The 15,446-nt window shown below is 33.9% G+C and overlaps 1 protein-coding gene across 1 annotated transcript; it reads left to right on the plus strand.

The window, feature by feature from the left end:
• Window positions 1–865: 865 nt before the first annotated feature.
• Window positions 866–15,133, plus strand: LOC106712249 (palmitoyltransferase ZDHHC8). The gene is made up of 9 exons (XM_045680467.1): window positions 866–1,045; window positions 1,907–2,025; window positions 5,186–5,343; window positions 5,664–5,833; window positions 6,102–6,296; window positions 6,804–6,984; window positions 8,668–8,861; window positions 9,377–9,529; window positions 14,071–15,133. Exons 1-9 carry the CDS (start codon window positions 954–956, stop codon window positions 14,519–14,521), a joined length of 1,713 nt encoding a protein of 570 aa, XP_045536423.1. The 5' UTR covers window positions 866–953; the 3' UTR covers window positions 14,522–15,133.
• The last annotated feature ends 313 nt before the right edge of the window (window positions 15,134–15,446 follow it).

The following is a 15,446-nucleotide window of genomic DNA, read 5'->3' on the forward strand; positions in this document are numbered from 1 at the left end:
AGCTGAAGCATGCTTTTGCAACTTGACTTGTCACTTCAGCAAACAGCTGCAGTCGATGTTGCTAGCAAAAGTTACACAGATCACGCACATAAATGAATCGTTGTTTTTGTATTTATATACATTTTTTATTATTAGGTGGCAAACGAGCAAACGACCTGTATTCGCCGAAAGAGCGAAGCGACCGCTGCCCTTAGATCCGCAATTGCAGTTGCGTAGTCTACCTTGAATCGACAGAGCATGAGATGCACAGAAAGGAAATATTTCCTTTCTTTCATCAAATAAACTTTCTGTTCCCATGTTATAAGGAAGGAAAGAGAACTAAAATTAGGCTTCCGAAACACACACCCATTAGATGCAACGCGGGATTACTTTCACCGCACGCTTGTCTTCTATGAGGTCGTGGTATTGTACCACTGTTTATTTATATATTTATTAATTTTATTTTATCTAACTATACTTATCTTTTAAGTCTTTATTCACCGCACCTGATGGGGATCAAGGTGTCAGTATCTATAACGTAAAAAAACAACAAAGTTACATTGCCAAGAGGTAGCGGATGTTGGTGCTGGGGAAAGGGGAGATGTTGATCAGCTAAGTTACTGATGCACTATGGCTATGGTTCTGTGGACTACCAGGTGTTAACGATTACTCACTAGAGCAGTTAATGTGGAGACTAAAATTATTGTTTTACAATATTAAAATATCGCGCTATAATCCTTATATTTTTTTAGGTCTCATTAAATAAATGTAATAAATGTAGGTGTATGCTGTATGTATAGGTTTTTCACAATGTTGCCTATAGGTAAAAAAACGAAAAAGTATAATTAGAATCTGTCAAAGTCATTATTGTTGCCACACAGTTTCTGTCTGTCATACTAATAGGCGCGGCCATGTTGGTCTGTGGCGAATAAAATCGAGATAATTTGCTTTTAGAGAATAAAAATTGACACAATATGCCCAAATGCGACCTCAAGACCAGATATATCCCCGCGACATTCGCCTGGACACTGCTTTTGGGAACGACTTCTCTGTTTTTTTATTTTCCGTAAGTATACAACATGTCGATTGAATACGAATTTACACATAGGGTTGGCAACTTTCACATAAGATTATAGAATTGTTTCTATTAATATCCTATTTTTACCTTTGCCCTATTTGCTATAGCAAACGGTTTTTTCACCTCATTGTGTACCTTTGTTGCGCCCTCTGCGCTGCCATTGACGAGTCATTCCAAAGCAAGACATTTATTTACATTTAGCTGCTTAAAATTCTCGTTCAATACATTTCTTTGCTGTAGCCGTATTTGTGTTGTCGGTGACCAAATTGATATAAACAAAGCTAATTGTCAGCATAAGAATGAACAAGAATATATAAATATTTTTTTTGATAGCAAGAGTAATTCAACATTAAAAGCACAAAGTCATGAATAATCAACATCAAAACAAGAAGGTGAAGTAATATATTAAAGTAAATTCCTACTTTTAATCATTAAAAAGTCTAAAAGTTATTGTGGTCATCAATGGTATTGATAATTTAAAATTCTGCTATTGTAACTGACCTAAATCAATATTGTAAATATTCTATATTCAATAAACAAACATTCCCATAGAGCCTTGATGATAAGGAAAAGGATCTTTGACAAAACAGACATAACAATATGTTTTAACGTAGATTTTGGTCTCAGAAACCCATGATTAGTCATGATATTTAATTTTTATACATTCTATAAAAGCTCCATTACCAATTAAATTTATATATTTGTTATCCTTAAAAATTTAATATTAATACCAAGAAACAATATTATGGGTTGAGATAAAAAAAAGAATTTAGCTTTAGAATTTATTATTTAATGTAATCATGTAAAGTCAACAGAAATATGATGTTTTGTTTTTAATTTGTATTACAGATGCCAGTATTATCTCCACCGACACCCATGGGTACCTGCATACCAAGGTGTCATAACCTTTTTTGTTTTGGCCAATTTTACACTGGCCACTTTCATGGACCCGGGGGTGATACCAAAAGGTCTGTTATACCATTAACATATTATTATAATAATATTAGCTGTCACCTGCGACTCCGTCTGCGCGGAATTAAAACAATCATGATAAGTAATGTATGTGTTCTTTTAGACTATGATCTATATCTACGCCAAATTTCATTAAGATCCAATGCACCATTCTGGAGATACCTTCAAACAAACAACCATGCATCCATCCATCCATCCAAACATTTGTATTTATGTTATTAGTAAAATGATTGTTTTAGAATGAAGCTTATAAAATAGAGTAATACTTAATTAGCAATGAAACTCATTGTTAGACCTTTGGAGGTTGAACTATGATGTTATTTGACATTGGAAATCCTGTTTGTAATAATGATAATTATAAGTTGTAATCGTAATTCTGGTATAATACTAAAGTTCTTATATATCTGTAGATATATCTTGGTTGTGCAGTAGACATATTGGTGAACGCAGTGAATAATATATGCAAATGAATCTTGTGGTTTTTAAGTCCTGATGCCATTCTATTAAATCTTTTATAGACATTCCAGGAAAAACAAAGACTATAGACTTTGTATTGCAAATAATCAATTACTCTATTGCATATATACTTATTTATTTACCAAAGTGCTTAATTATATAAGCATAACTATTTATATGGAAATTTTATATTTAAATGTGTTAAATATAATTGATAAACTTGTTATAATCCTTACATTGGTTATACCAACTCGCTTTGACATTACTTTATGTGAAAATTTATAGTGGCATTTAATCTGTGAAATGTAGACATTACATACATATATCAATAGACAGGACATTACAAACTATACACTATACAAAACTTATTAGTAGAGTTATGTTGGTAAACTTTTGGTTACTGAGATTGATACTTGTGACAGTATTAGTGACAATTATGTGCAATTATGCTTTGAATAATAAAGAAAATTGCTTATAATGTCCACTCTATTTGAATCTCTTTGGTTAAAGTAGCAAAATTTATTAATGTCTATTAAATTATGACACTGACTGTACCAACATTGTCAATAACTTAATTTGTTATGAACATTTCTCTAATTGGATACCATTTTGTACAGTTTGAGAAATAAAAAAGCATTAATACAGTTAATTACTAATACTAATGCTTAGACTGGTTAGTGCTAATAGCTCCTTAATGAATGATCATTGTGTTTTTTTGTTCCGGCTATTCCTATTGTGAGCTGTATATTTTTTATATGAAAATAAACTCTCTTTGTCTGTTTCTATCACGTCACCTCTCGCTTTTCATCTTTAGTTGGGTGTACGTCTTTTCAAATGCCTTGATGGTTTAAGCTCATCTTCGCGCTGTGCGCTACCAATATGCCTTAACTCCCGCTGTACCTAACATTGTGTTTTGCACAGCGACTCGTACGATGTTCTGACCCACCAAAACATTTGACAACTATTGTTATATATCTAAATATGTAGATAAAATAGAATATAGTAAAGTAAATAGAGTATATAGAAGAGTAGAGTAAATAGATAGAATAGATATAAATAGATAAAAATATATATCTTTGGTTAGTACCAGTAAGAAGAAGATGTTGATTCTTTAAATCACTAATATTATAAATACGAAAGTTTAGATGGATTAATGTTTTTTAGAAGGTATCTCTGAAACGGTACAAAGAATATTGATGACATTAGATGTAGAACTTAGTCTGCAAGAACGCATAGCGTTTTAATTTTTAAGTAGCGGGTGACAGCAACTATGTACGTATATTTTTTAATTTATATTCATTGGTATTTGAGTATATCTGAATCTAATCAGAAATGATTCTTGTTCCTTTATATTTAGTTTTTATGATACAAAACAACTTACTTCTTATCCTGATACAAGATATAATGATATAAACATATGAAAACAAATTTGTAGATAAATATATTTATATATACATTCTCATTAATCCCTATCAAGTATTACCAAAAATATACAAGATAAAGCTGATATATTTGCTGAATGATAATAGACTGTGATAAATTGCAACACCATGTATATTATGTTTTGTGTTTAGCATACATTTTAATATGTATATGTCATTGATTGATTGTGAATGGTACTCATTTGTAATTAGTCTAGACCCTAGGTAAATAGTGGATTGTTTGGATGGATGGATGGATGTTTGTTTGAAGGTATCTCCGGAACGGCTAAACATATCTCGATGAAAATTGTCATAGATGTAGATCATAGTTTGGAAGAACACATAGGCTACTTACTACTTTTTTTTTAATTCTGCCGGACGGAGTCGCGGGCGGCAACTAGTATTGAACTAAGTTCATTTACAAACTGACACACAAGAATAATGGCTAGTTCTTTTATTTTTTTCTTGTCCCTAGTTAAAATAATTGGTGTTTTAATAGTAAGATTTTTTTTACTCATTTAATTTTTTTATTTATGTAACATCTTACAGCACTAGTTTGTGATGGCTTTGATTTTTTACTTATAAAGTGAAATGAGTTAGTCACAAACAAATATTCCAAAATCAGATATTGGGTGTGTACAAAAGATACAAAGTAAAAGAGAATTGTAGATTGTCAAACACTTTAATATAGACAATGTTATAAGGACAATAAAAGATACATATTATAGTTTGAATTACTATTGTTGATTATGTTGACATTTAGCGTCCTTTGCTTAATCAACTTAATGTTAATGCTATTACATTCAAGTGGTGACACAGTTCAGTGGCAAGGCTACCGACATGTGAACTTGAAGGTTACCAATTCAAATTTACACTATCTTAAAACATAATAATAGTAATGTGCATCTTTGTTTTACGTTCTCCGTTTTTTATACTATTAATAATATATTTTTTTATAGAGTATACTTTTAACCTTGTTAAGGCGAAGTTAAAGTTTTTTTTATTTCACCGTAAATATGGGATATTAATTGAGTCGTTTTAACTCAACGTGGTACAGTCGATCACTTATGTCGATATCTGATGTAGACTTTGAAATCGACTTTTATATGTCACTGTACTTTATAAAGTACATTCGATAAGTTCAATATTAAAGTTTTCTTTGTAATACATATTGTCAGCACTTAACAAAACATCCCGAAAAGGTCCTTCGTTGTATTGTATTCTAATGAACTGTAATTGATAAGTTAATTCACAATGTGGTCGTATTGTATTGCGGCAGCTCCACCTGACGAGGACCGCGAGGATGACTTCCGTGCGCCTCTGTACCGCAGCGTGGAGATAAACGGCATCACAGTGCGCATGAAGTGGTGCGTCACCTGCAAGTTCTACCGCCCGCCGCGGTGTTCTCATTGCTCCGTCTGCAACCACTGCATAGAGGTCGGCTATATTACTATTGAATTCATTACATCGTAGGGCGAATAGGCATTTGCTTAGCTTATATTATGTACTATCTTCTGTTAACATCACAGGTTATGTCTTTCAGCTTATAAATTACCCGTTGAAATCCGAAAAAACAGAAGAGGAACGTTACTCTTGTATTAGTTAAGGAATACAAGGTATAAATTTAGTGGAAACAGAGTTTAAAATTATGAGCCTAAAAGGCTTAACGATTTTTTTGTATTATTAGTAGATTCGCTAGTCAGTGGCCAGGCGAGTAGACACTGAATGTTTAAAGTAATGAATGGATATTGTTCCAGACATTCGATCACCATTGTCCGTGGGTGAACAACTGCATCGGTCGACGGAATTATCGATTCTTCTTTTTCTTTCTAATCTCGCTCTCGATACATATGCTCAGCATATTCGGCTTCAGCCTGTACTTCGTTATGTATAACAAGAACCTCACGCAGGTTGAGCCTATCGTCTCGTATCCTTTTTTTTAAATCTCTTTAAAATGCATTATATCGTAAGTAGTATATTTGTAAGAAACATTAGTTGGTACTAAAGTTAAGTTAAAAATTAAATTCTCTACACATAAAAGATGAATAATTTGCTTTCTATTTGTTAGTTATTTTAAAATATATAGCTATGAAAATTTTAAATAAGTGACATAAATTAAGGAGTTTTATTTTAGGAATTCTGTCTTAAATTGGAATATATTTTGATGTAATTATAACTTAACTGCATGTTATCAGTATGGTGATAATGGGTATAATAGTTCTGTTAGCTATTCCCATCTTCGGTTTGACGGGGTTCCACATGGTGCTGGTGTCACGTGGTCGTACCACCAACGAACAGGTGACAGGCAAGTTCACCGGCGGCTACAACCCTTTCTCCAAGGGCTGCTGGTACAACTGTTGTTATGCGCAGTTCGGACCACAATATCCTAGGTAATTCCAACCATACATGTTACAGAAAAATATCTTATATTTGGTAAAACATTTACGATTAAAGATAAAAGTGAGATGAGAAGGTAAAAGAAGTTGTTTTTTTGGAGAAAAATGTGTGAATAAAACAATAGTTCAACATCATCATCATTAGAGGCACTACAGTCGCTGGTGGGCCTAGGCCTGGTCCAGTAAAAAATACCGGTTAGACCCAGACAAATTTATTGTCCTTTACTGGAATATAATTTCTTTACATTAATTATATCTATCACATATTAAATGTTGATGAACAATATTAACAATCTTTGATATTTTTTTAATCTATGTTCCTCTTCCTTTTTCTTAATTATGGCGGACTGTTGTGTGACTTTGTAACCTTTGTAACGATGTAATGGTGCCATATTAAACAATTATTATAATAAGTTACTCTTATTTATTCACTGCCACTACCTGCTTTAATATTAAACAAGTACTAATAAGTTGTTTAATTTCAATTTGTAATAATTCCAGTCTGGTCCGCCCATCGAAGTATATCTACAAGGGCGGCAAGAAGCGTCGCGATCCTGGTATCGTGGGCCAATCAGCGTCCGCTATCTCGACAATAGCGACCGACACGCATCAGGTAAAGACGTACACGGCGGACAACGGCAGTGCGCACCGGGCCGTCGGCGCGCACGCACATTACAACAAGGTGAGAGCCAGACGCTTGCTAACGCGCACTAAAATTGCGCTGAGCGGATCCTGCTCGAAGGACCATTTAGTTATGATTGAAAATTTTGTATGTCATAGTTTTTATTTCTAGTTATATTCGTATTCATAATGATCAAACTTTACTTGAATCTTTATTATGAGTAATGATAATTAACGTAATATAGTTAGTAGTAACTATATTTTGGAGTATTCTTGTGATATTCGCTCAGTGCAATGACCTTGCCTTCGTTTATAAATATTTATTTATTTTACTAACTATTTCTCTGTATCTTAATGTTGTGAAAATTTATCCAAAATTTTTCAAATTTCAATTTTTATGATTATTATTCAATATATTTTTTTTTACGAAATGACTATTAGTTTTTTACTTTATGTCAGAAACCTCTTCAGCTTTAGCAATTAAATGTTCAGTTTACCTCAAACTACTAAAAAATAGTAAGGTTTCATAAATTTTTTCTTAACATAAATGAAAAAATTATCTCAGTGTTTTATAAATAAACTTTCTTAAATCTTTGTTTTAACTATCATTAGATTAGTTTCAAACAAATACACAGCTTCATTAGAGTTCAAAATTGCTTGAAGACATAAATCTGTATCTATAGAGGAATCATTTAGTTATCATGCTTGTAGAGCAAACAATAACATACCTTCAATTCACAGCATAAGTTATATTTTTGCACGGACACTTGAAATATTTTTATTATTATGTGAATTGAAGACATGAATATGTCTGGCTCTCTAATGTTATATTTAATGTTAAATACATAGGTGGAGGTAAAAATATTAGACTAGATAATAAATTAATTAATAATTTTCCATTTTTAAAAATGACGGTAAATATTTCACATGAAATAAAAAAAATAACATTCTAAATTTAAATTAGAGATAATAATTATTGAGGAAAAAGATATTAGAAAATATTAATTTTCTTAATTAATTTAAAAATAAAAAAAGAGCATTTGCATTGGTATATTCGGACAGAATATTTCTGTGATAAATCAAATGCTAATTTGTATAACTTATGTGAAATATTTCTGATTTGCCATACATTTGTAATGTCTTAAACTAACATTTGTATAAATTTGAGTTGATTTGATGATGATATAAAACACTATTTTGCAGCTTTACTCGTATTTTGTTACTTCTCTATGTTATAGTATAGTTTAGTTTTGTCTAACATTTTACATTTGAATTAAATAAAACATTAACTTTTAGCTTTTGCCACTTCTACGGGTTTCTATATTGTGTTTTAGTGACAATTTTAATAAACCTAATAACTTATAGTTTATACTGAATTTATCTCTGACAAATTTATTATTATTTCATTTATTCTCAAATTAGTAATTAAATAGTTTTGTTTCAAGCATACATATACAGAATATAGTAACAGATCAGAAGCATAAGAGACTATAAAAAGGATAAAAGCCAAATATAATTTATTCGATAAGAAATATCTTCGAATAAAACAAAAAAAAAATTAAGAGCCACAATTAAACATTTCCATTGCTTTCTTTGTTTGTTGTCAACACTTGAACTAGTACCGAACACACTACAATGCCAACTTCAAGCGGTCACGAAGTGTAACAACATCCATTGCTGTGTTTGTTCATGATTGGTTGCGGTGATGTTGTACGGTGCACGTAATGTATGTGGTATTGTGAAGCTGTCGCCTGGACGCGAGGAGCACGAGCACGAGGGTGAACTGGAGGGTCCGGGAGCGTCGCAGAGTGCGGATTGCGAGCCGACGCCGCCGCCATTGCAGCGCCGTGGTTCAGCCGCTAATCTGTTCCCGCCGCCCGAAAGACAACCACGCCCTCACCACTACCCACGCCTCAGTCCACTACCCAGGAACACTGGGTATATACCTTATTTATTTTCATATAACGATCGCTGGTGAATATGTCCGCGTGGATTTAAAAAACTTAATTAGAAGCCTATATGTTCTTTCAGACTATGTTCTAATGTATGTCAAATTTTGTCGAGATCCGTTGAGCAGTTTTGCAGATATCTTCTAAAAACATCAGTCCATATATACGTACAAACATTCGCATTTATAATGTTAGTAAAATTTGCGATGAACTAAATAATTTTGTTTTATATTAATTTTTACTTTGGAATCAAACAAATAGGCATCATAAATAATCGATCCTTTTGTAAGAGAAGAGGATAGGGAAGAGAACATGGGACTTTCGAGACTCAATCTGATGAATCTTCGTCTTGTTCCTTCTTTTGTTTTCACCCTTGGTTGTCTATGAGATAGACTGTTGTCTCAGTATGAAAAATCTACCTTTAGGATCTCTTTTAGCGATTAATTAAAGTTTTAGTGCAGTTTATTGTTCATTTAAGTGAGTGATTAGTGGTAAAATTTTCAGTCACGGGACGACGACGTCGGGCTATCGGGTGGTGATGGAGCCGATGCGGTACGAGACGGGCGCGAATGGTGCGCGACCCTCGCCCACTATGCAGCAGCGCATCAAGGCGCTCGGTGTGCCCACACCCCTCGCAGTCAGCAGCCCTGTTCGAAGGTATACCTTTATACTACTGCTCTACATCACACATCTCGCTACATACACTTGAACGAATGCTGAATTCAATAAATAAAACTAAATTACAGCACACTAGCGCCCCTTTGTTAATGTCAAAAAATGTTACAACATATGTCAAAATATGTCCAAGTAGGTTTTATATATATTCTGACAGAATAAATTGCGATAGCAGCGCCTCTCACAGGTTCAGATATCCTTGTTTGACTATATATAAAGTATCAAGAAGGTGGACATTGGTGATATTCTAAAGATAATTGGATTTAACATTAATTGGTTTATTGATGATATATTTATGACCACAGATAAAAAAGTGTATGAACCATAAAAAAACAATGTAAATGAAGTATTGACATTAAAATTAAATTTTCGAACAAAATTATTTTAATTGAATTTATTTAGAGACTAGCTGGTGCCGGCGACTCTGTCAGCCTAGGTGTTCTTCCAAAATATGTTCTACATCTATGTCAAATTTCATCAAAATGTATTGAACCGTTACGGAGATATCTTCAAACATCCATCCATCTAAACATTCGCATTTATAATATTAGTAGGATAAGAAATTTACTCTTTTGTGTTGTCAAATTTGTTGTCAGCATTCGTTCAATGTGCATTATCCATTTGAACTTGTATCGTACAGTGTTCAAACCATTCTTACAATCAAAATTTTACACAACATCGATGGGTCCTATGTATAAGGGCCAAAGTAACAAATTGATAATTTTTACTTTTTTATGTCAAAAGTTACCTATTAATTTAGTTAAAAACATGCACTTAAACATAAATACACATTTACAATTTTTTTTTTTTTACTAAAGTAAAATAACCTACGCGGCTTTTCTGGTTGAAACTTTAAGAGTCTCTCCTGTAAAATTGTCAATTTGCACATTAGCCCTTATTCGTAGAAGCCATTGATATGCTTATGTTACTGGAAGACATTGGAAATATTGGTGTACATAGAAGAATATTATTTATAGGTATTTATATATATACATTGTGGTCTATTCCTACCTCATAATAACATGACTCCTATCCACTACTGCATTGCTTATATATATGTTAATATATGTTAGTTTTTTATTTGCATGTATAATAGTTTGCCTCATATGTCTTGTGGATTTTTTTTTATTTGGGTATATAACAGTCATTTTAATCATATAATAGATATAACTCGACTCGATATATCGATTATAATAATTGATACAAAATCCATACTCATTTGAAATTATAGTGAAAAATTAAAAAAATATATTTTGTAAGTTTATCTTGTTATATTTACAAATAAAAAAATGATTACGGGTTTTTTTTATAAGGGTTTGTTCACTTTTCATGGTTATAATTTCCATGGCCTTATTTTAGTCTTATTTCCCTTCACACCCTTTTCTTATTAGGAAAGAATGGGAAGTTGAAGAGGGGACGCATAGGAAGAAGAAATGTCCTCTTTCTTTGCGTCCCTTCCTCTGTCGATTAAAGGTAGGCAATGCATCTACATCTGGATGTCTATAGGCAACGGTTGTCTCGCTATTTCTGCGAATCCAAGTGACCGTTTGCTCGTTTGCCACCTTTTGATATAAAAATATATATATTTTCTATAATTCACAAAGAATTGCCTGAAAATATACAAATGAATAAATACTTATGTCTCTTTCTAATTCAATGAAAATGATTAATTATATTTATACATTGACAGAAAATGTCATTTCTTGTCTATGGATTTATTTTGGAAAATTTGTGTGTTTAAATTGATGAAAAAACATGTCTGTTTTAATAAGTCTGTGGTTACAGTCTTATAAAGGAAAAAATTGTTTAGATAGATTTGTTATAAATTATAATTACTCATTTTTTTTAATTAGAATATACATAATGTAAAGATAGATAAAAAAAAAATACAGATTATACGAATGGAATGACCTTGAAAATGTGTGAACAAACTTTATTACTTTGAGGTGTTTGAACAATGATAACTATTGGAATTTAAGTTTTTATTAGGCAAAAATGTATCACATTTTAACTTTTTTTGTTATTTTCTAACACTTCAATACTTAATATACATATATTCAAACTGCATTCTATGTCGGACTATCATTATCATATTATGAAAGATCTATATCTATACAGAAACATTAATCAGCTTCAGTATATTTTAAGCCTTTACTTAATATTTTCCATTTTCGGTATTCTAACAATTCTGACCGACTTTGGATGCAGTAATTCAACCATCAGTATAAGTATTGCCAACTACATCATTTAATATCTAAGAATCTCCAAAAGTAATTATTAAATAAGCCTAATAATACTATATTCATTAAGATCTTGTTGCTTAAAATCAAACTTAGATAAGCGAGAGTCCAAAGTACCACGATATTTTTCTCATTTATAGAGATATCTCTAATCCCGAATTTCTCGCTTCTGGAGTTCGTTCGTTTTGACTCAATGAGTCACGCTTGTATAGCTTTCTCGCTCCAAGCGACGCTTCGACTGTATAGTAGAGTATATAAACTAGCTATCGACCGTGACTCCGTCTGCGCGGAATTAAAAAAAAACATAAAAAGTAGCCTATATGTTACAGACTATGATCTACATATATGCCAAATTTCATAAAGATTAGATGACCCGACACAGAAGTTTACACCTTTAAACAAACATCCAAAAAGCCTAATTTTAGTCCTAATTCCCTTCCCACCCCTTTTCTTATAAGGAAAGGATAGGATGGGAAGGGGAGGTGGATTTAGCGCAGGAGAGGATGCAGAGGTAGGGGAAATATCCTCTTTCTGTGCGTCCCCTTCTCCGTTGATTAAAGGTAGGCAACGCATCTGCATTTGCGGATGTCTATGGGCAACGTTCGCTTCACTATTTCGGCAAATTCAGGTGACCGTTTGCTACCTTTTCACATAAAAAAAATCCATCCATCCATCCATCCGTCTATTATGATTTGTATTTGCAATACTTATATTTGTGGTGATTGTTACTGGGAGATGGGATGTTATAAAGTGAAAGTTTACCCGCTCACTGCACGCGGCACTCGGCTCGCGGCAGGTGGACCTAACGCATACAGCCCACGTGTCGACGGTAACTACGATATGTTTGTTTGTGTGTGTCTCTGCTATGCTATCATATATATATTTTATTCTAGTTCAGGATTTTTTTTTTGAAACCATCTAGTTTACTTTACAGGAGTGTTTTACACAAATAACAATCCAAGTTTAGACATTGAAAACAAAATAAAAGTTAATGTATTAAAAAAAAATCCACTACTAATATTTTTTGTCGTGTGTCTTTTGAACTGCTTGAAGTAGTGGTATTATTTTGCAGGAAGAAAAAAATTAACAATTATTTTTCTTATAACAAAGTAAATACAACGCAGTATTTATGTTTATTCTAATATTTTTAGTTGCAAAATTAATTTTAAAATTTTTTTTTTTTTAGTTATATGAATTTTATGTACTAGATTTTACATAGCATTAATGTATTATATATTATATAATGAAAAAATCACTGCTTTATTTCCATTTTGGAACACTTTGTATATAATAGTCATATTAAATGCATAAATATTTTAACAGCATATAAACCTTCATAATAGTATCTTTAGCGACGACTGATTTGAAATTTAAATATGTGAAAATCTTTATATATTATATTGAGAATTGTTATAGACATTATTTGTATAGAGTTGAAGCTAATCGAATTATATTTACAAAAGTGAGCTTTTGGATTCCTATATAATTTATGGATAGGCAAAACTCTCTGAAAACCCTAGACCTGGTTTTAATAAAAAATTGTTTTAGTTTAGTATGAATATGTTTTATTTATAATTTATTTTCAATAGACATTTATGTAAATATTTATGTAAATTGTTACTTTATTTGAATTGTATTTATGGAATTTAGTACTAATAAATATGTATATTTTGTATTTTAAATGAGTAGGAATAATAATATTAGATGTGTTCATCAGGATATAGGTTGTATGAGTTTGAAGTAGTATAGTGTATGATAATGTATGTGTGTTGTATTGCAATGAGCATGTAGCGTTGCATGTACCCCGCTACTGCGGCCGCGCCCGTCCCGCGTTCAGAACCGCCACTGCTGCCGCCCACTGCTCGCTGCGGCATTTCATGACCGATATCTATATAGTACGGATCTTTGCTTTCAGTAGCTAGTTTAATTGTAAAGCTAGGATCTAGAAGCTTTTTTGGGCTCCCTTAATAATTCTACAGACACTTTTCTCGACATAGTTGTATTTGTTTCATGTTTAGATTTGGTTATAGCTGTTAGCTTCATGTTTAAAGTGTTGGCATTAACGACTCTAGCTGGACAAAGTGACCGACACAACAGTCACCTAACACCGCGTAACAATCGGTAGGCGAATTTACAATCGGTAAAGGTGGGCGCGTTCTGAACGCTGCAGCGGCGTCGCGCCCGCAGCTCCCGTCTCCTTCTGTCCGTAGGCCGTACGATAACGGCAGCCCGCGCTCGGACGAGCTCGCGCGTTTAAACCCCTGACGTGAGCGCCGCGCACAGGTCCAACCCGGGCACGCCGACCCAGCCGCGGCGCGCAGACTTCGCGCCCCGCGGCTCCCCGCAGCGCCGCTTCCTCTCCGAGGGCGAGCTGCTGCGCGCCGAGCCGCCCGCGCATCGCCCCACTGCCGACGACATCCGCGAGCTGGCCGCCTCGCCGCAGCGCGGCTACACGTGGGCCGAGCGCCCGCAGCACCCCGCGCACCCCGCGCATCCCGCGCACGTCCCGCCGCACCCCGTGCACCCGCCGCACCCCGCGCACCCGCCGCACCCCTCGCCGCTGGCCAGGCGGCGCACCCCCGCTGCGCCCGCGCACCCTCACCCCCCACGGCCCGCGCGGCCTCTGTCGTTCGTGCGTGCGCTTGAAGTGCAGGACCAGCTGGAGCGCGCGCCGCCCGCGGAGCCGCCCGACCGCGCCTCCGTTTACGACTGCAACTACGAGATCTCCGTCTGAGGACGGCGTTCACAACGCACAACCCCGAGTCGCCGCCGCCGTCGGTGGATTAGAAACTATGAACGACTCGAATGCGAGAGTGATGACATCCTTAATGTGTTATTAGTGTTCAATACGAGTAATTAAAACTTTTATATGTATGTATATTTGTGAGTAAATACGTATTCGTTGATACTTTGTGGATTCGACTGTAAATATAATCACCGCAGTTTGTTGTGAATGCGTGTTAACGATCAGAGTGCGTGAGTATAAGCATTTTTATTTATATAAAACTTGAAGGTTTCCTTGTAGCATAGGATTTGTTTAAAATACATCTCTACATATGTAAAATTTAATGTTTTGAAATGCTTATAGTCTTTGACTAAGGACAAGATGTCTCAACTAACAAGTATAATGTAAGTATATAATAGCACCTCAAAGATGTTGAATGAGTTAAATATATAAGAGTGTTAAGAATGCGTCGGACTATGTTATCGCGGAATTGACTGGTGAAAATGCCTCAATTTTCTTTTAGCTGGAATTTGACTGCAAGTGCAGAGGTTGCTTTGGTATGTTTTTTCTACTTCTTGTTACATCGCATACGTGTATAGGGTGAACATTTTGAATATATCTCAAAAAAAGACATAATATGATACCTACATATTTGAATAAAATTAGTAACATCATACTTGTTTGTCTACTTTTTGATAATTATAAAAAAAACACTTTGGAAATACTATTACTACTATGTAAAAAAGTGAAGAAGTAGAAAAACATTAAACCAATGACAAAGTGCCAAATATTCAGTAGATGGAGGGTAGATTAAAAATTGATTGCATTTCAGTTCCTAAATTGTTTACAAAGTCCCTAATTCCATATAATTTCTCTTTTGACAAAGATTTCATTTATCTATAAAGCATTTAAGTCCCTAATCACCAAAAAGCAT

Source organism: Papilio machaon, chromosome 13, assembly GCF_912999745.1.
Source record: "Papilio machaon chromosome 13, ilPapMach1.1, whole genome shotgun sequence".
NCBI lineage: Eukaryota > Metazoa > Arthropoda > Insecta > Lepidoptera > Papilionidae > Papilio > Papilio machaon.